This window comes from Propithecus coquereli, unplaced genomic scaffold (genome assembly GCF_000956105.1).
Source record: "Propithecus coquereli isolate 6110/MARCELLA unplaced genomic scaffold, Pcoq_1.0 Scaffold162, whole genome shotgun sequence".
Taxonomy (NCBI): Eukaryota; Metazoa; Chordata; class Mammalia; order Primates; family Indriidae; genus Propithecus; species Propithecus coquereli.
In genome coordinates, this window is record NW_012140747.1 from 2356728 (window position 1) to 2376645 (window position 19918).

The 19918-nt window shown below is 50.7% G+C and overlaps 1 protein-coding gene across 1 annotated transcript in view; it reads left to right on the forward strand.

Moving 5' to 3' along the window:
• The window catches only part of KIAA1211 (KIAA1211 ortholog), a 103453-nt gene extending 83535 nt beyond the window's left edge, over positions 1–19918 (forward strand). The window contains exons 4-11 of the mRNA XM_012641108.1: positions 4730–4894; positions 7470–7538; positions 9709–9891; positions 10544–11275; positions 11474–13361; positions 16058–16248; positions 16815–16977; positions 19378–19918. Coding sequence (XP_012496562.1) covers positions 4730–4894; positions 7470–7538; positions 9709–9891; positions 10544–11275; positions 11474–13361; positions 16058–16248; positions 16815–16977; positions 19378–19538 — 3552 coding nt within the window. The 3' untranslated portion in view covers positions 19539–19918. The remainder of the gene's footprint in view (positions 1–4729; positions 4895–7469; positions 7539–9708; positions 9892–10543; positions 11276–11473; positions 13362–16057; positions 16249–16814; positions 16978–19377) is intronic.

Consider the following 19918-nt stretch of genomic DNA (forward strand, 5'->3'; position numbering starts at 1 on the left):
CAGCCTGCCCTTTCCTGAATTATGTGACTCTACCACTTGCCACAATTTCTTTTTCCAAAGAAAAATTACCTATTTTTTTCTGAGCATAAAAATAATACATGTACATAGTGAGAACAAATTTTAATATACAGGACAGTTATAGGGGCAAAATGAACCATGGTGTCCCTTTTCAGGACCCTGCACATAACAAGTCCGTTGCTCCGTGGCTGGCAGTGTGAATACCATTTGAATGAGTGAGGAATGCGGGGTAATAAAGAGAAATAAAGAGCTACCACCACCTGGCTGTGTGGCCTTGGCGAAGCCGTTTAACCTCTCTGACGCTTTCCCCACCTGAAAAGTAAGGGGATGCCGTGATAGGTGATCTGAAGGGCCCCTCCAGGTCTTAAAATCTGCACTCTGTCCAGAGTCACTGTTCACCTGCTGTAACACGCATGGCTTCAGAAGCTTTGCACTTCATTGCATTGGGCTACAGTGACCTTGACATTGCCTGCAGCTGCCCAGAGCATGGATTAGGGAGGGTGCCTGTTTGTCTGAGATAAGACCAGGCTGGGAGGCATGCACTAACTGATGATAACACGCAGGGCTACCGCAGTCTAAGCCTGCAGGTAATTTTTAGAATTATACCACACCTTTGTCGGGAAATGCTTAGTCTCTTTGTGCCACCGATTATTTGGCATAGGAGGGAAAATCTCCACGCTCAGTAGCTAGTCTGTCCTGCTCAGCTAGATTTCACTTACAAATGTCAAACTCATATATTTGAGGATGTTGACACCTAATGCAACTGTCAAGGACACAAAGAATAAAAATGCCTTCTCTTAGCCACTTCTTCTAGAGCAAGTGTCTTTCCATCTATATGCTTTTTCTTTTTCTTTTCTTCTTTTTTTTTTAATTCGCTTTAACTATGGAAGTATCTGTAGTTTGCTCAAGAAGACAGCAACTTTATTTTTATTTCTGCTTTGCTCTTGCAGATTTAGTCTGAAGAATGGCTGTGAAAGATCTGGGAAAATCTAGACGCTGGCAGCGAGAGGGCTGCAGAATATGATGTGCTTGGCATTTGCACACCATAGGAACAAGCCTTATAAATATGGATGTGCATTCCTGGAGCATCATTCTCCAGCATTCCATAGTACAGCAAAATGGTCCTATTTGAGTGAATAAAATATAGTTCCTTTTAGCTCACATTCCAGGCTTAACAGTAACTCCATTCACGGCTACCAGCAACGTGGAGTGTCGGTATAGGCGCGAGCTTCCCCTCTCCCCTCTGACTGTAATTGCAGTGTGTAAAGAAACAGCCCCCGCATATTGAAAAAAAAGTGTTAGTTTATCTCTCTGAAAACTTAAGGGCCAGCTCATCTTAACAGTCTGGCTTTCAGTGATTGTTTATATTCTAGTTCCTCGCAGGGCAATGCCTGAACAGTGGGCGGAATTAAAGTAACAAAAGCCGCATTTATCTACGTATTCAAATCACATGACACCTGAGATTGCCAGATAGGTCTCAGCAGTAACCTCTGAACTGTCCATAAACTGCACAAAATGTGACAAGGGCCCAGTCCTTCCAGTCAGCCGAAGGAAGCGTGCACAGGAGGAACCACAGGGAGATGGCAGGTGCAAGGCCTCGTCCCCGAGGCCCTGTCCTTGCGTGCCTGAGGATCAGTCACCACGGCCTTGGACCCTGAGTCCTGCCCTGGCCCTAGTCCACCGTCTCCTCCCGACAGCCGCAGGGCGTGTCTGTGAGACAGCCCCTTGTCTGGACAGAGACCGTAGCCCTACTCCTAACCAAGGCTGCCGTTCCCCTCCTCCGTCTCACTGCCTCCACCCAGGTTCCCCAGACCCCAGCCAGAGCTGATTTCTTCTGGGGTGGGGGGCGGGATTTCAGAAGGGGTGCGGGTTTCAAGCCAGCTGCTTTACTAAGACGCACATTTTCAGTCCAGCAGGCAAAGGCATTGTGTTTCTTTTGCCGGGAAGAACATATCTGTGACACACATCAGCCCTCTGATAGACAGACACACATTCTCATCCCCTCGCTCCCTTTTCCTCTCCTCCTCCCTCTGCCCTTCCACGTCCCCCCAGCTGGTGTCACTGCAGGTGGCCCCTGTGTATTTCCTCTGTCCCCTGCACCTTCCACTCAATTTGCCTCTTTTCTTTAATTCTCTTCATTTCTTTTTTTTTTTTTTTTTTGAGACAGAGTCTCACTCTCTTGCCTGGGGCGAGTGCCGTGGCGTCAGCCTAGCTCACAGCAACCTCAAACTCCTGGGCTCAAGCGATCCTCCTGCCTCAGCCTCCCGAGCAGCTGGGACCACAGGCATGCGCCACCATGCCCGGCTAATTTTTTCTACATATATTTTTAGCTGTCCAATTAATTTCTTTCCATTTTTTGGTAGAGACGGGGTCTCGCTCTTGCTCAGGCTGGTCTCGAACTCCTGAGCTCAGAACGATCCGCCCGCCTCGGCCTCCCAGAGTGCTAGGATTACAGGCGTGAGCCACTGCGCCCGGCCTTCGACTTCATTTCTTAATGTTACTCTTTCTATTTTCCGTCTTTGTCCAAGTACCTACCTTATTTTCTCTGTTTTTATTCCATTCATTTATTTATTTTTCTTCCTACGTTTTCTTTTCTTTTCCATTTGTAGTCACCAGTCACCCCATCTTTGGACTTTATTTCAACCTAGACTGTGATTATTTTGCCATATTCTTTTTTGTTGTTTAAGCATCGGGATGGACCAACATAAGTATTCTATGAAGGGCCTGAATGAAATAAAATATCACTGTATCCATTCTTTTTTGTGATGGTGGCAAAAATGCTAGCTAAATGGCACTAGAGTGTTAGGACATGTTCTCCCTGGAAGCTCATTTAGGAATTACCATCTCAGTCATCGGGGAGCATCGGTAACCCACGGGCCTTGCCAACACGTCCCAATCCAGGGATTTAGGACAATTTCTAGCCCTTGGCCAACACTCCTGGAGAAGGCTAGGCTGGGAGCACACAGAAACCATTCCCACCTCTTCTGCCCAGGTTCCCACCCCTCCCCAAAGGCTGCAGAGTGACACGGGCCTGTGACCTTGTTCCTTCATGTCTTCTTGTCTCACTCCATCCATCGGCTGTTCCCACTGCGCCTGCTGACTGATGTGCTTAGAGTAGACAACTAACTGCTGCTGCTTCCTGCTGCACTTGTTTTTAGAAGACACCCTTTTTCAGCCTTCTCCTCCCCGCAACCCTTTTCGGCTGCTGCAGCTGGACTGCCCTGGCTGAATGCGAGCTTTCGTGCACTCCTTTCCCGTGGGGCCGGGGCGGCCAGGCCGAGGCCGAAATGCCAGCGGACCAAATAGAAGCCCTTGACTTGCTGTGCTCCTGACCTGGCATGCTGGGGTCCCCGGGGGTGTGGGGAGGGGCTTCTTGGGCTCATCTCTGTCACATCTCTGCAGTCTCACTGCCCAGTCTGCAAGGCTGAGGGGGAGCTGGGCAAGGTGGGTGGATTTGGTACCCTTGAGTTCAAAGGGAGAGGAGGTGTTTCCCTGAAGGATTAAAAATGCTGCATCGTTTCTTCATTTCTGCCCGTCAGAAGGAAGTATGGTGCCAAATTTATGAGAACCAGTGGAGTGCAACGAAAATGACGCTGAACGTGATTTTACGTGACCTGCGTTCAGATTCCTTTTGGGCCACTCATTCTTTTCATAAGCTTGGGTCAGTCACCGCTCCCCGCTGGACCTCTCACTTTTTTTGCAAAGTGAGGGCTTTGGAGTAGGTGATTGCTAAGGCTCTTTGCAGCTCTGTGGGACTAAATATTAGCCAGATTAAAGATAAACATTAGAGAATGCATTTTTTGAGGCATATAAGGACTATGAAACCCAGGATCTAGAGCTGCGGTTCTCAGCTGGGGGCAGTTTTACCCCCAAGGGGACATTGGGCAACTTTTGGAGACGTTTTTTTCTTTTCTAATCTGGCATTTCTCTAATTCGAAATACTATTTCTCTTTCTAATTTCTGCCCCATTTTCCCCTCCCTTCTCCCTCTCCTCTTAGCTACCACCCACCACTAATCAGTCCTTTCTTGGCCCTCGTCCCCACTTGGTTCCTTCGGTCCCCTCTTTCACAGTTGGGTAGCTGCAGCAAGGCGAAGAGAAGTCCGGATTGTTCCTATGCCTCACATGATTTCAGCATTAATTATGGAAAGATTCGCTGGCCCCGGGACCTTCTTCACCTTGGCAGTGACCCGGTGTTCCGGTGTGGGGTCTCCAGCTAGGGGCTGGTGAGGAAGGTTGCAGAAGTACAAACATTACTGGAGAGTTCTCTTGCACTAACCCTAAGGGTCTTGATTTCCCCCAGGGTTTCCTACATTTCATGTGACTGTTTTCTATACAATTTTTTGTACTTTTAAAAGAATTTTCATATAAATAAATGTGTAGGTGAATCAAAAAAATTTTTCATAACGTATCCCAACTTTTGGTTCAGAAATGTGGTCTCTGTACCCACTGGAAAATGTTGACGTCTCCATAAAAGAGATGGCTGCATGAGAAAGCTCATGGCTAGAAGGTGGGAAAGAAAAAGAAAAGAAGGTGGAAAACCAGTTCACTTATTCCAGGCCGGCATCGTGGTTTCCTGGCCTGGTGCTGAGTGTAGAAATCAGCTGTGCACAGACTATGCCCCAGTGCTTACCAGCTATGCCGGGGAACCTGGTTGTGGCCGTTGAGAACTGCTTCACCGCTTCAGACTGCCTTCCTTCTGTTTCTCTCCAGCAACAGTTGGGCAAGAATATCAAGTTTGGGCAGCGGCTGCCCAACGCCATTCCCATGAAGAAGGCAGGCAGTGGAGAGGCCAGCTTAGAAGAGGATCTGTTCCCGACCAGTCCCATGGAAATTGTGACTCAGCAGGACATCGTCCTCTCAGACACTGAGAACAAAGTAAGTCTCCTCCAGGGAATGACTGCGTTGCTAACAAGCCAGGGCAGGATGTTGGGCATCTGTAACCCTGGGGTCTGTAGTGCGGGGATAAGGTGGGAGGAGGCCAGAGGGCACTTCCTGGGCAGGTGCCCTCACCTGGAGACGACGAGGAGGAAGGGGAGGAAGGAGAGGAAGAGGAGACATGCCCTTTGCACATGCTCTTCCCAGTGCCTTCCACTCACCCTTCAAGGCTTCTGCCCACCTCTTCTGGGAAGCCCTCCCTGGCCTCACCCCAAGCTGTGTTATCTCCTCTGTGCCTGCACTGTGTGTCTTCACTGCTGTCCACACACCATACCCCATCTCTATGTCCACGTAGCTGCTTGCTCTCCACCTCTAAAGGCCGAGTTTCTGGAGGACAAACTGGATCTTACACACCTGTGTCTCCCTAGGACTTAGCTACTGCCTGTTTTGTTGGACTAATTTAAAGGGAAATGAAATCAGAAAGCAGCAGGGGCTTAGTGAGACAGAACACATCAAACAGGCCGGCTTAGAGAGTACTGAGCTGGGAATAAAGTCACATTCCAGCACTGTCCCATCTAAGTTTGGCCTCTTGACACCTTAAAGGAAACACCTTGAGCATATCCTGAAGAGAGTTCTTCCAAAGCAGCAGAAAGGATCCCCCTTAGACCTCTTACGGAAAAAGGTGCAAAAGTCTAGCAGCGAGAGTGAGGAATTCGCTAGATGAGGTACTGGGGGCTTCCAATCTCAAAACAGAACAAAAAACCATTCTCTCGGCTCTGCCTAGCAAAGTGGCTGAAATTTTGTTGGTTATTATTAAAATGAGCATACCTTAGAAGAAATCATGTGCTATTAGCCAACATGTCATAAAAGTAGTAAGAAAGATAAGCAAGCCGGGTGTGGTGTCTCATGCTTGTAATCCTAGCGCTCTGGGAGGCTGAGGCGGGAGGATCACTTGAGGTCAGGAGTTCGAGACCAGCCTGAGTAAGAGTGAGACACTGTCTGCACCAAAAATAGAAAAATTAGCCAGGTGTGGTGGCACGTACCTGAGTAGCCCCAGTTACTCGGGAGGCTGGGGCAAGAGGATCGCTTGAGCCCAGGAGTTTGAGGCTGCAGTGAGCTATGACGACGCCACGGCACTCTAGCCTGGGCGACAGAGCGAGACTCTGTCTCAAAAAGAAAAAAAAGACAAGCAGTTTGCAGAGGATCGTGAGGCAGAGAAGTGAAGAAGGATGGGCCTCCCTGCTGCCCATCTCTGCCTAGGGCCTGGCCCTGGTGACTCCTGGCACCCACACGTTGACGCCCTTTGTGAGGTGGGCGAAGCAGGATGGGGCCCACCCCTCCCAGCAGGTCTGAAATTGCCCTCCCAGCCTCTCCAGCGCTCGGCAGCAGCGACGGCCATGGCCGTGGCGCAGGGATTTCCTGAGGACCGAAGCAAGAGTCTTCGCTGTTCCTGATGATCTCATAAGTGCAGGGCCTGGGGGCAGGAGGAGGATTGTGTGTTCAGCGGGCCTGTCTCCCACGTGCAAGGTTAGGCAAGGGCCCCACCTCTGTGCAGTTTGCATCCCCCGCAACAAACAGGTCAACAGGTAGATACGCAGCATCAGTTCGGATCAGGAAAAGCGCTGGCTGCACAGAAAATAAAACAGGGTGATGGAAAAGTGAGTAACTTGGGGGTCCAGCGGCCGCTTATGTAGATAAGGATTGTGGCCAGACCTGGTGGGGGTGAGGGGACGCGGAGTGAGGTGTGGGGCCGCATGGTGCAGACCCTGGGAAGGCGTGAATTCTCTTTTGAAGGTAATAGGAGGCCTCTGAGTAATTTCCAGCAGAGCAGTGACATGATCTGGTTTGTGTTTTCCAAAGACCCTTCTGAGTGTGCGGTGTGGAGAATGGAGTGAGGGAGGGCGAGCGGACATGGTCACCCTGGAAGGGAAGATAAGGCCCTTTTATAGAAAGTGGTGACACAGGATGGTAGGTATAGCGGCCACCAGAGGTGCAGGCGACCCCTGGGGGTGTCCTAGGGCATGCCCGGGACACTGGGTGTGAATTCTCAGCTGTTTGCTTCTCATTCCCTCCTGTGATTTTTGGCCACTCCCTGGCTTTCACCTTCTCAGCCCCGCCCTTGGTGTGCGGCATCGGTAGGGCCTTCTTTTCTTCTCTCCCCCTGAGAGAGGGGAGAGGTCTGCCGGGTGGAGGGCAGAGGCAGCCCGCGAGGCCGGGGGCTCTGAGGCTGAGGCTGCGTAGGTGACACAGGCCTGCCTCTCGGGGAAGGCAGCTGGTGATCAGCACCGGGGCTGCTCCCAGGCAGTGGACAAAACCCCAGGGACGGAGTTGGAACCGCCCAGGTGAGACACGCAGTGAACTCGGGGAAGAGGATGGTGCACCCTCTGTGCCCTAGGTAGCCCTTGTGGACTCGGGACATTAGCAAAGCCCCGCCATGACTCCTGCTGGCTCTCTGAGGCCAGCTGCACCTGTGTGGAGGAGGGGACAGGACTGTCCAGGCACAGACAGTGTCTGGTTATCTGCCCAGAACTTCCTGTTCTGGCATCTGACTTGAGTGCTCTCTCTACTGTTCCAGTCCAGTGACACGCCAAGTTCTCTGAGTCCTCTGAATCTCCCTGCAGCTGGAAGTGAGATGGAAGAGAAGGTAATATGATATGAACTTATTTACTTAGCTTCCTTACTTTAACTTCCTTTTTTTTTTTTTTTTTGGCAATCTGCTGCCTCATTTTCCCTTCATAAATGTCGCCTTCGTATATTGCTTGAAATTCCTTCCAAATGCAACCAGTGGTAGATGTTGGAGCATCTGTTTCCATAGCAAGGCAACTGCTGAAACTGAACGCCGCTCTGAAAAACAGCCACACTCCCAGTATACCTGTGTTTGGGGTCTTGGAAGTTGGTAGCTTTCCTAAATGTATCACGTACTTCAAGACACTATTAATCCATTGAAAAAGGTATTCTAGAATACTTGTACCCAAGTCTCCAAGGAAATGAGTCCTTATATTTAAAGATGCAAAAATCAAAAACCTTAGCATTTTAAGGGTTTTGTTTTGTTTTGAAAACTTTTCTGTGTCCTTTTAAACCTGGGACTTAACCTGCAGGAGTCTAGGAAACCCTGTGGACTCCGCTCCCTGTGCACCTGTGCTGTTAGGAGCCGATGTGCTCTGATGAGGACTTTTCAGTTGCACGGGGGCGTGCAGTGAGCAGGCTCTGCTCCTGAAAAAGGGGGTGGCTCACGACAGTGCCAACGCCCTGGCAATGAGGAGTCCCAGCTGGGACAACTAGAAACGAAGCATCGCACTTAAATCTCCGCTTCAAGTGCTTACCGATGTCTGCAGTCTGTCCCATTGGCTCTGACTCCTTTTCCTCAGGCATCTATTAGAGGATGGAAATAAATGTTTAATTCATCTCTTTTCAACAATAGCTCAGAATTTGATACCTCTTAGAAAGATAATAACCATAAATAAATGAAAGCTAGAAGGCCGAAGGTTGGAATTATTTTTCTGTGTTTCCATGCTTCTGGTCAGAAATTAATATGTACTGGCCATCCATTTTGCTCTTGGCGCTAGCTTGGTCTTTTATCTTTTGTGTATAAATGTGGGAGGTAATCGCAACAAGCAGGCCCTTCGGCTAAACATCACAGACTCTACATTTACAGCAGGCACACAAACAGACGAACCCCGGCCTCGGCAGAGCTGCGGGCAGAGGCAGCCGGAGCTGTGAGTGCCCCTGGCCACGCTTTGCATTATGTGGCCAAGCGCTCTTTGCTCGCTGATGGCTGGTGGATTCTCTGTGGTTACCTGCGTGGCCTCCTACCTTCTGATTCAGTGTGGCTTCTGGGCTCACGCTGTGCCACGGTCTCTCTGACCTTTTTAAACCCTACACAATTCATCTGAGATTGTGGTTTTTCAGTGATTGCATCTGTATTCCAGAGCCGCAGGCCGTTCTGCAGTTCATCCTTTGAGGAGATGCACTTGCTCTTGTGGCAGGTTTCTGTCACTCCTTTTTGCACCAAGGTCCTCTTCCTTTTAAAAGCTCCTCGTGCCCTCAGTGCTCTGTGACTTTGGAGTGATTGCGCCAAAACACTTTTGCTAATCAGGAACTTGAAGCCCTAGGCATAGATGCTTATATTTTATTGTTCCTTCCTTCCTTCCACAAATATTTACTGAGCACTGACTAAATGAGATTTGCTACTTGGGCATAAAGGGATGGATATAAAGATGAAAGACACAGTCCCTGCTTGGAAGGGACTAAAATTCTGTGTAGGAGCTGAGGCATGTATGCACAGTGAGGCTTAGAGATGATCTAGTCCAAGGGTGAGCAAACTACTAACTATTTTAGGATTCGTGACCGAGGATTTGCAACTGCGCAACTACATGACTCTTCTTTGCGTTACTCTTCCTTTTTGGCCAAAAAGCAACCAAAGACAATGGGGGTGGCTGTGTGCTGGTAAAACTCTATTTTCCAAAACAGGCTACTGGCAGGATTTGGCCTCCTGGCTATGTTTTGCTGCCCCCTGAGCTACTCTAACCCCCGTATTATTCAATGTAGGAAGATGAGTCTCTGAAAGGTTAATACAAATAGTCACTGGCAGAACAAGTAGTCAACATCATGTCTTTTGATCACAAAACCGTTTCAGTACTGAAACGAGCAGCACTGTGCCTGTTTCACTGCACTCAAGGAGCCCCCGCCCTGCGCGCCAGCATCCCCTGAGCCAGGCTGGGCGAGGCACAGACTCCAACCAGTGCTACCATTCTGGGTTGCCCGCAGGCTGTCTTCTGATCCGGACTGATTTTCTATTTTAATCTCCCCAATAGGTTGCTCCAGTTAAACCGTCTCGGCCAAAAAGGCACTTCTCTTCTGCTGGCACCATCGAAAGTGTCAACCTAGATGCCATCCCCCTGGCCATCGCTCGCCTGGACAACAGTGCTGCCAAGCACAAACTGGCCGTTAAGCCAAAAAACCAGAGGGTGTCAAAGAAGCACAGGCGGCTTGCCCGGGTGCGTAGAGCCTGCCGGGGCTGAGCAGGCAGGTGCCCTTGCTGGCCAGGCAGTAACTCTGCCAAGTGGGTTGGCGTTGGGGTGGAGCCATGGAATGATCTAGGTGTCTCTCCATCGGGAACTTGAGTGTGTGGCAGCGTACAAGGACAAGCAGGCCTGCTTTCTTTCCACGGCCCTTTCTGACGTGAGGCTGGTGGACCTCAGAGGGAAAGGCTGCCTTTCGAGGGGCTCCATACGCTTTGAGTTTGCTCTGCAGCAGAAAGGTGACAGCCTTCTTTTGCCGTGGCTTAGCGAAAGGTCCCTCAGTTTGGTTAGGGTGGGCTTCTAAGTCACAAACTTCAGGGAATGTTGAAGAAGTCCCAATCTCTCTTTTTAATGCTGGACTATTGTTCATTCGTATTAAGAAAAGGGGATTTGGGAATGACAAAGGGGCAGCAGGTAAATCACATAGATGAAGTTCTTTCCTCCGTTCCCACATTTGAGCCCTCATGCCTGTGTGACCGATGTCTGAGCTTACCTATACCTGTACATGAGACCACCTGCTTCCCAAGTGTTTGGCGATGAAGAGGGCCACCGACATTGTGAATAGGAAGGGTAACGGTTGTCTGCAGAAAAAGGAAGAGGCTAATTCTGTTTCCCTTCCCAATGACAGGACCGACAAAATGAGCAAGGTGGCCTTGAGAGTCAGCCCTCCCTGGACCAGAACGGACACCTGGGAGAAGACAAGCAAATGCGGCATGAGGAGGAACCAGAGCCCCTGGATTCCGAAGAAGAGAGAAGACGCCAAGAAGACTATTGGCGAGAGCTGGAGGCCAAGTGCAAACGGCAAAAGGCGGAAGCAGCCGAGAAGAGACGCCTGCAGGAGCAGAGGCTGCAGGCGCTGGAGAGGCGGCTTTGGGAGGAGAACAGGAGGCAAGAGCTCTTGGAGGAGGAGGGCGAGGAAGAGGAGGGCGAGGGGGAGGAGCTGCAGCTAGAGGCGGAAACGGGGCAGCGGCGGAGCCTGGAAGCGCAAGGTCGGCCGGAGCCGGAGCGGAGGGCGCGCGAGGAGCGCGAGCGCCTGGAGGCCGAGGCCCAGCGGCTGGAGGAGAAGCTGCGGCAGCGCCAGCGGGAGGAGGAGGAGGACAGAAAACGCGCTGAGGAGCTGCGAAGGCAGCAGGAGGAAGAGGAGAGAAAACGCGCCGAGGAGCTCCGAAGGCAGGAGGAAGAGGAGAGAAAACGGGCCGAGGAGCTCCGAAGGCAGGAGGAAGAGGAGAGAAAACGGGCCGAGGAGCTCCGAAGGCAGGAGGAAGAGGAGAGAAAACGGGCCGAGGAGCTCCGAAGGCAGGAGGAAGAGAGAAAACGGGCCGAGGAGCTCCGAAGGCAGGAGGAAGAGGAGAGAAAACGGGCCGAGGGGCTCCGAAGGCAGGAGGAAGAGGAGAGAAAACGGGCCGAGAAGCTCCGAAGGCAGGAGGAGGAGAGAAAACGGGCCGAGGGGCTCCGAAGGCAGGAGGAGGAGGCGACGAGGCTCGGGGAGGAGCTGAGCGGGCGGGAGGAAATGGCGCAGAGGCGGCAGGAGGAGGAAGGGCCTGCGGAAGAGGTTCAGCTCGAGCTGGAGGACAGAAGGGGCCCGCGGAGCCCGCTTCAGACTGACCTTGAGGAGACGCCGGAAGACCAAGAAAACGCAAAAGCCAAAAGGCAAAGAGAAATCCCCGGGGAGCAGAGCCCAGAGGCCGAGCCCGCAGGAGCGCGGCAGGGACAGAGCGCGGAGTTTCCCGGGGACGAGCGGCCCGCGCTTGAGGAGGAGAGAGGAGCAGCGAAAACAGACGCTCCCCAGAGAGGCGAGGGCCGGGTGGGCGACACGCCGCCGCCGGTGGAGAAGAAAGAAGCCGCCGCTCCAGAAAAAGCCCGCAAGGTGGAGGAGCTCAGGTGGCAGGAAGTGGACGAGAGGCAGACCATGCCCAGGCCCTACACGTTCCAGGTGTCCTCGGGCGGGAAGCAGATTCTCTTCCCCAAAGTCAATCTGAGCCCCGTGACGCCCGCGAAGGACGCGGGACTTGTCTCCGCTCCCCGGGAGCCGAAGGCCGCCACGGCCGGCGCGGCCCCCCACGCCCTGCCCTCGTCCCTGAGCATTCCCCACACGGCCATTCTGGTCACGGGAGCGCAGCTCTGCGGCCCGGCCGTCAGCCTCAGCCAGATCAAGGACGTGGCGTGCAAGTCCCTCCTGGGCTTGTCGGAAGAAAGGAAGCACGTGGACGTCCCCGCCGTGGAGCACCCACCCCGCACGCCCGGCGACGCCCGCGCGGGCGGCGGGAAGGCCAGGCCTCCGCCGGAGTGTGCCAGCGGCGCGGCCGCGCTGGCCGAGTGGGCCTCCATTCGGTCCCGGATCCTGAGGAACGCGGAGAGTGACGCGCGCGGCGACGAGCCCGCCCCCAGGGGCCGCTGTGATTCCCGCGGGAGCCTCCGGAAGACGCCGCCGGCCAATGCGAAGTTCTCTATTGTGCCTGCCTGGCAGAAGTTCTCCGAGCCGGGCACGGAAGCTGAAAGCATTAGGAAAAGACCCACAGCGGGACCCGGCGAAGAGACCGCGCCCCCGCCGCCGCCCGCCGGTGCCCCTGAGCTCCGCGAGAGTCCCGAGAAGCTGGAGGTGCACCAGGAGCCGGCAGACACCACAGACGGATGCAAATTTGCCAAAGACCTTCCATCTTTCCTTGTTCCAAGCCCTCCTTACCCTCCGCAGAAGGCAGTGGCCCAGGCACAGTCCCCGACCACTGCGGACGGCGAGACCACCCATGACATAGCAAAGCCAGACCCCGGGATGCCAGGGGGGGAGGAAAAGGCCTCACCTTTCGGAATAAAGTTGAGAAGGACCAACTACTCCTTGCGCTTCCACTGCGACCAACAGGCAGAACAAAAGAAAAAGAAGAGGCACAGCAGCACGGGAGACAGTGTGGAGGGGGGCCCGCCTGCAGGGGGGAGCTCCCAGGGAGAGACAGAGACAGACGGCGGGGCCATCAGGCGCGGCCCGTCCCTTCCCCAAGAGAGGAAGCAGGCCCCAGCCACGCGGAGGGACCCTGCTGAAAGCCCCTCTCCTCCCGCAGCCCAGCCCAGAGCCCCACCCGCCAGCAGCCAGACCCCCGCTCCAGAGCACGACAAGGCAGCGAACAAAATGCCCTTGGCACAGAAGCCAGCCCTGGCTCCCAAGCCCGCCAGCCAGACCCCACCGCCATCCCCACTCTCCAAACTGAGCAGGCCCTACTTGGTGGAGCTGCTGGCTCGCCGAGCGGGGAAGCCCAACCTGGAGCCCAGCGAGCCGGCCAAGGAAGGCCAGCAGAGCAGTGATCCCCAGCCGCCGTCGCCCTCAGCCCCCGAGGAAAGGAAGGGACAGAAGAAAGATGAGGAGGAAGAGGTGACAGAGAGGAAACCTGCTTCCCCACCTCTGTCTGCTGCTGAGCAAGAGAAGCCTTCCCAGACACCTGAGGCTGGGAGGAAAGGTATGTGGCTGCAGGATGGAAGGTTCTGCCTCTGCCCAGCTCATTGTCTGTGTCATTGCTAGAGCCAGAAGTGCCCAAAGCCAGAGGTAGCCAGTGGAGCTGGCGTTGGGCTCCCCTTCGTTAATCAGAGGCTGGTTCGCCATTCCTGAAGGACGCGTGAGTCATAGTGAGGCTCTTTACTTTTTACTCACTCTTTAAGATTTTGGAAATGCTTACTGACTGCAGTGTGTCTGCAGTTCACACCTGGCAATGATACTTCCTTAGACAAGTCGTAAGTTAAAGGTGCTGACACTTAGACTAGACCCCTTGGGGGTCTTGAGTTCCCCCATCGTGGAGTGCGAAGGATGGTCTAGTTTCAAAGCTCCTGAATATACTTTGGCGTGGGTGACTTCACTCTCTTTGGTGCCTCACGTGGAGGTGGGGATCCTCCTCCAGCTTCACAAAATAGTGGCACTAAACTCTCTGATCTCAAAGCGACCTCCACCATGGTGGCGGATTCCACTGGCCTCTCCCCGAGGTGGACTCAGCTATATATAAATAGGGTCTGAACTCCACCTTATGGTCTCATTGTCACATCTTATGCTTCTAAGAGAACCTCTTTAATTATTTGGGTCCCCCCTTTTGTCACTGAATTCCAGTTGAGCCAAAGCCTGGTCCGTGAACATTCCTTTCACAGCAATTTCTCCGAATACCACATCTTGCCTTCACTGTTTTGTCTGTCTTCTTTGACAGTGGTGGATTTCTGCTGGTCTCTGAGATTCTCCAGGCAGCTGGGGGGACAAAGAGTTCTCTTCTCTCATTTTCAAGAAATGTCAAGAGAAGCCCTTGTGTGGCTGTGTGTTTGGGGTAAAACACGTGAGATGAAAGAAGCCCCAGGGCCAGCTTCCATCAGCTGCTCAGACTCTGTCTCCAAAACACCCATCGCCCCAATGCTGCAGCTGCCATCTTTCCTCCTCTCCCTGCCCAGACGTTTCTTTTTTCAAACGGCTTCAGTCAGTTTTTTAGTCGATTATACTTGAAAGGCATTTTGATCCTTCTGATAAACACCAAAGTGGTCGGCAGGAAACTGGCCTTCCCCAGCAAGTTCAGACTGAATGTTTAGTACACATTTCCCTTTTGTGGAATAGCTTTTTATATGGAAATCATTTAGATCGTGGCAGTTTGGTTTTTAGAAGTTGCACAAAGAAGTGCGACAGGGCCTTTGAGTGAAAAACCGGCACTTCCTTAAGTTCCAGTGTATGTAAAGTTTCTCAGTAAAGCAGAATGTTTGCGGTGGTGAATTCTTTTTGATTTTTGGTTCACTAAAGATTAATCAAAAACGCCTTTAAATTTTAGTTTTGTTTTTAAATACCTCTTCAGTGTGTCAGTTTTCTTTCCTGTGTTAGATCACAATTGAATTTTTATTCGATGATTAGGGATATTGCAATGCCCAGAGCTCATTATAAGCATGAATTCTCTTTGTACAGCCTTGTAGATCTAAAGGATACAGAGAAATAAGCAAAATTTGCCATTTTTTTTTTTTTTGCTTGAATTCCTAATTAGAACTTATTTGGTCTTTCCTGTCATCCTGGGGAGGACCCTGTACTGTAAGGTAAGCGCAGGTAGTAAGGTCAGGGACTGTCAAAGTGGAGACTTCTGCTGGATTTCAAAAACAGCGCTATAGTGAGCCCTTGCCCTTTGAGCTAATAAAAGATTCAATACCAGAATGATTACCCCTGAAAGTGCATAATTTTTACTTGAGGGAAAAGAAGGGGACCATTGTCTCATAGGCATAAATAATAAGAACGGGTCACTTTTTTGGAGTGGTTACTATATGCCAGGAACTGTTCTAAATGTTCTCACACCCAGGATCTCTTTTTAGTTTTCATGGCAACTTGATCAGGCATGTGCCATTATCATCTCCGCTTTATAGATTAGAAAACTAAAGCTGAGAGAAGTCAAGTAGCTTTTCTAAGGTTGCAGATGATCAAACCCAGGTCTGCTCAATTTCAAAGCCCAGGACTCAACCTCTGATACCAACCACCTGTGTTTACCCCAGTTGCGCAGGTGAGAGTCAACCGCAAGCAAAGCACAGACTGGAAGTCAGAACACCTGGGTTCCAGCTGCAGCCCGTGTGCTAACTGCTGAGTGACCTTGGGCACAGGTGTTGATGGCTGTGGGCCCTACTGCTCGCATCTGTCCGGTGAGGCCAGGGGAGCAAAATCATGGGTCTCCCCCCGGCCCACCCAGGTTCCTCAGAGCCTTGCTTCCCTCAGCAGCCCCTTAGGCAGAACAGCACCCTTTTTTCATCCTTCAAACACTGGGGTTCCACATAGCATGTTGTCTGGAGGATAAAAGGTTCCATTGCTAAAAATAGATTCCATTAAAGCAAGGAATTAAAAAAAAAGAACAGCGAACCAAATAACTGTCTGGATCCCCTCTAGCCGTAAGATTTTACGACACTGGAGATACTACTTTTTTCTTACAAAGTACAGGAACTTCTTCCATTTCTAGGGAAGAGAAATGCCCGTTTTTCTGTTGGTCAAAGATGTTACCTTCCCATCCAGTGGTCACTCAGGCATCGGCGCAGAGTGTAGGAAGGTACAGCTGAATATTTCCTAGGCTTATTAATACGCCACAGGCTTGAGGGCGTGTGGAACTGAGATAGGTCAGCAGTTAATTTCACTGCGAATCTGCTTTCGTCCTTCCCCCCTCAGAGAAGCCGTTGCTTCAGAGCAGGCACTCTTTGGATGGCTCCAGACTTACGGAGAAAGTGGAAACTGCACAGCCCCTGTGGATCACGTTAGCGCTGCAAAAGCAAAAGGGGTTTCGGGAGCAGCAAGCAACTCGGGAGGAGAGGAAGCAGGCCAGAGAGGCCAAACACACAGAAAAGCTCTCCAAAGAAAATGTGAGTGCCTGTTCTTCCACTTTAACGTTGCCTGCCTGAGTTTGGCTCTCTTCCAGGTCACAAGGATTCAAAACAAAACAAAACAAAACAAAAGGCTAGATGGGGGTGGTGGAGAATTCTTAGAAAGGCGAGGGCAGTAAATAAGCCAGGTAAGCACTTTCAGTGTGAACTTTGACGTGGTTTCATTATGGTCTTAGCTTAACCTGACTTGGCAAAATCCATCACATATTTATCGCAGTGATACTAATAGTTACATGACAAATATGAAAGTGATTTCATTTGAGCATTGGGTTGAGAGGAAATTAGGAGCCTTGTCCTGTGGCCTGGTTTTTAGTCAGTTCGATGGGGCTCATGTGGGAAAGTAACTTTCCCTCGTTGGCACATGGCGCTTATCTGCTCCCTCGGCGACCTGGGTTGAGCACACGTGGCTCACAAGTCCAGTCCAGTCCTGCTTTTGGGAACGGAGGTCAGGGACTGGCGGGCAGAAGCCCCTGAGGCCCGCAGGGCCATTCTTTCCATGGCTTCAGTTGAAAACACGCTTTGCCTGACTGTCTCTGCCCGCTCAGGTCAGTGGCAGCCTGCAGCCTGCGAGCGGCAGTGGCAGCCGAGCAGGTTCCCTGCAGAAGCCCACCGCTCCGCCAGAAGAGAGGAAGCCTGAGACTGCAGCGTCCAGGCTCGAGCGCAGAGAACAGCTGAAAAAGGCCAACACTCTTCCGACGTCTGTGACAGGTAGGACAGGTCCATTTCTATTCAACTGCAGTTACAAGTTTCTCCGCTTAGCGCGTGCTTCATTTCCTGCAGTGCAGTAACTAGCGCAGCGCCTCAGGCCTGGCAAAGCCCGGGCCGTCTGACAGGCTCATTCGTAACCTTTGACACTGATAAAGCTCATGTGATAGAGACCACCAGGAACCTACCAACGGTCCAGTGGTGAGATGGTAAACGTTCAAAAATCAGCCCTTCAGGGAGTAGCATTTTCTGTTTCCCATGGTGTAAATACTCCCACCATGGCCAAATTTGCGAATATCTAACCAGGCAGCGTGAACCATCTCCAGCACCCCACTGCCTGTGTTCTGACAAAATTACATTCATTGACTTACTACAGCAAGGGAGAGCACGTGCCAGAACCTTCTAAACAAAGGAAGAGACAGATTTTTAATGGGATTTAAAGATTTAATAGGATTTGGGGGAAAGGGTGAAGTTTAGGTAAAGTTTAAATAGAGCAGCATTTTGATAAGCTCAAAGCAAAGCAAGGGTGTACGTAAAGGAGTTAACGTCCAGCCTGAGCCAAAAAGTATACCCAGGGTCCTGTTTCCTTTGAAATTACGAAGTTAAGATAAATGTGTGAAATATTTAAGGTGATGGATATCCCAGTTGCTCCGATTTGATCATTCACACACACATATCAAAATATCACATGTACCCTAAAAATAGTACAACTATGTCAGTATGTCAATTAAAAAATACAAAAAAAGATAAATGTATGAAATATTGTATCTGAAAACCTCTACCTGGAGCTCTGCACATAAGTTGGAGGTGGAATCTTCATCTCGTATCTTGGTGACCCTCGTGGCTCAGATGCTCCGAGCAGAAGTCAGATGGTCCGTTCTCGCTGACGTGATTTCAGACAGCAAGTTTCTGACAGCCTGTGACCTGACAGAGTGCGGTTTCTCAGCACCGTGTCCTTGATGTTAATTAACAACAGCAATTTTTATGTGTTCCTAACACACAAGAGATGTACACATTTAAAAAAAAAATTCTTTATTCTGTTAAAAGAAAATGATCCAATGGTTCCCAACTATTTCCTTATTACAGATCACGTGGAGGATGGACAGGTCTGAACAGCCTCCCTCCCAGGGGTTATTAGGGTATCTGTTTTCCCCCACGAGGCTGCACACTTCCCCAGGGGGCACGCAGCCCCCAGATCCAGGCTTCTCTATGCCTTAGTTACCTGCTGCCTGAGGTCTGGAGATAAAAAGTCTCATCACTGTTAAAGATATATTTATTATTTGGAGAAGAGGGGAACGTTTATATTTGAAAATCACTTTAGAATGCAGTGTAATTTCTCAAGGGCCTCCATAGACATTATTTAATTTGATCTTACTTACAGGAATTAAGGGTTCTAAATGTAAAGAGAGAATTTCTTTCAAAATAAAGTGAAAACTCCAAAGTCAAAGAGGTCACAACTTTCTCTGCCAGATTACTTGGAAGTACTAAAGGTTTAATGCAACTCAGACTGGTTCCAACTTAATAAAGCCCTTGTTCTGAAGTATTTGTCTTTTTAGTCAGTATTTTCTGAGTTCTAGAAGCGTGTGTGTAGGCTGTTGCCACGGGCACTAAATATGACTCAAAGATGAGAACCCTCTGAACTTAAGAAGCCTGTAAGCTCTGGTGAAGAAAGGGTACGACGCAAAGAATCGTGAGACTAGAGTGGAAGTCATGAGAGCCAGCAGGACCCGTGGGACTCGGTGGCAGAGGGGCCCGGGGTGTGCTTTGTGGTGTGGGGAGTAGCTTTAATCTCACCAGCTTGACAGATCGGACTGCCGGCTTGAGCTTTTTCTTCATGGGATTCACTGGTGGCATGACTAGATTCACAAATTTACCTTTAGTTCTTGTCATTATGCAGGTATATCTTCTATGTATAGAAAATGAGGCTTCTAGAAATTCTTTGAGATGAGAACTGCCTGCCTGTTGAGCACTGCAGTACCGTACGCAACGGTTGCAACCACAGCCTGCTTCCCCTGGCCCTTCTCACTGAAGGTGCCCAGGAACTTGCCTCTAGCGTTTCACTGGGTTTTCCTTTTTGAATCTCGTATCTCTGATAAATCAAAATGTGGTTGGGGGAAGTGTCGGGGAGAAAAGATACAAAATTTCAGTTAGATAAGACGAGTAAGTTCAAGAGGTCTGTTGTACAACATGGTGACTATAGTTAATATAGCGGATTGTTGAAAAACACTGAGAGGGCAGATTTTAAATGCTCTCACGACAAAAATGATAACTCTGTGATGTAACGCACATGTTAATTAGCTAGATTTAGCTATTTCACAATGTATATATGTTTCAAAACATCACATTTCTTAACGTCGTTCTGACTTAACCTCCTTTCTCCTTTTCCTTCAAAACAAAATCCAGTGGAGATCTCCGACTCGGCTCCCCCGTCACCGCTGGTGAAGGAAGTCACCAAGAGGTTCTCCACCCCAGACGCTGCCCCCGTGTCAACAGAACCAGCCTGGCTGGCTTTGGCCAAAAGGAAAGCGAAGGCCTGGAGCGACTGTCCGCAGATCATCAAGTAAAGAGCGACTCTTGCCCTTTCCTGTCGCCGGTTATTGGCTCCTCTCTTGCCCTTTTTATTTATTTATTTTTTATATGAGGTAAAGAAACCAAGCTAGGGAAAAGAAGCATGTTTTACGGGCTCTAAAATAACGTTAAGAAACGGAACCGGTGGCGTTCATTGTAAAGAGTGTTTGCACAACCCTCGGTGCTGGTGCCTTGAGCTCCTCCTCGTTCTCAAGAGAAGATTCCGTCCAAGGGACCCCAGGAAGCAAAATCTCTAAACTAAGATCTCCTCGTGAGCCTGCCGTGCCCATTCCGTGGCCCTTCCACGTACACACCCACGTACCGTTCAGAACACATACTTTTGCCAGTCTTTGTAATGGTTTTTTGATTCTCTAAT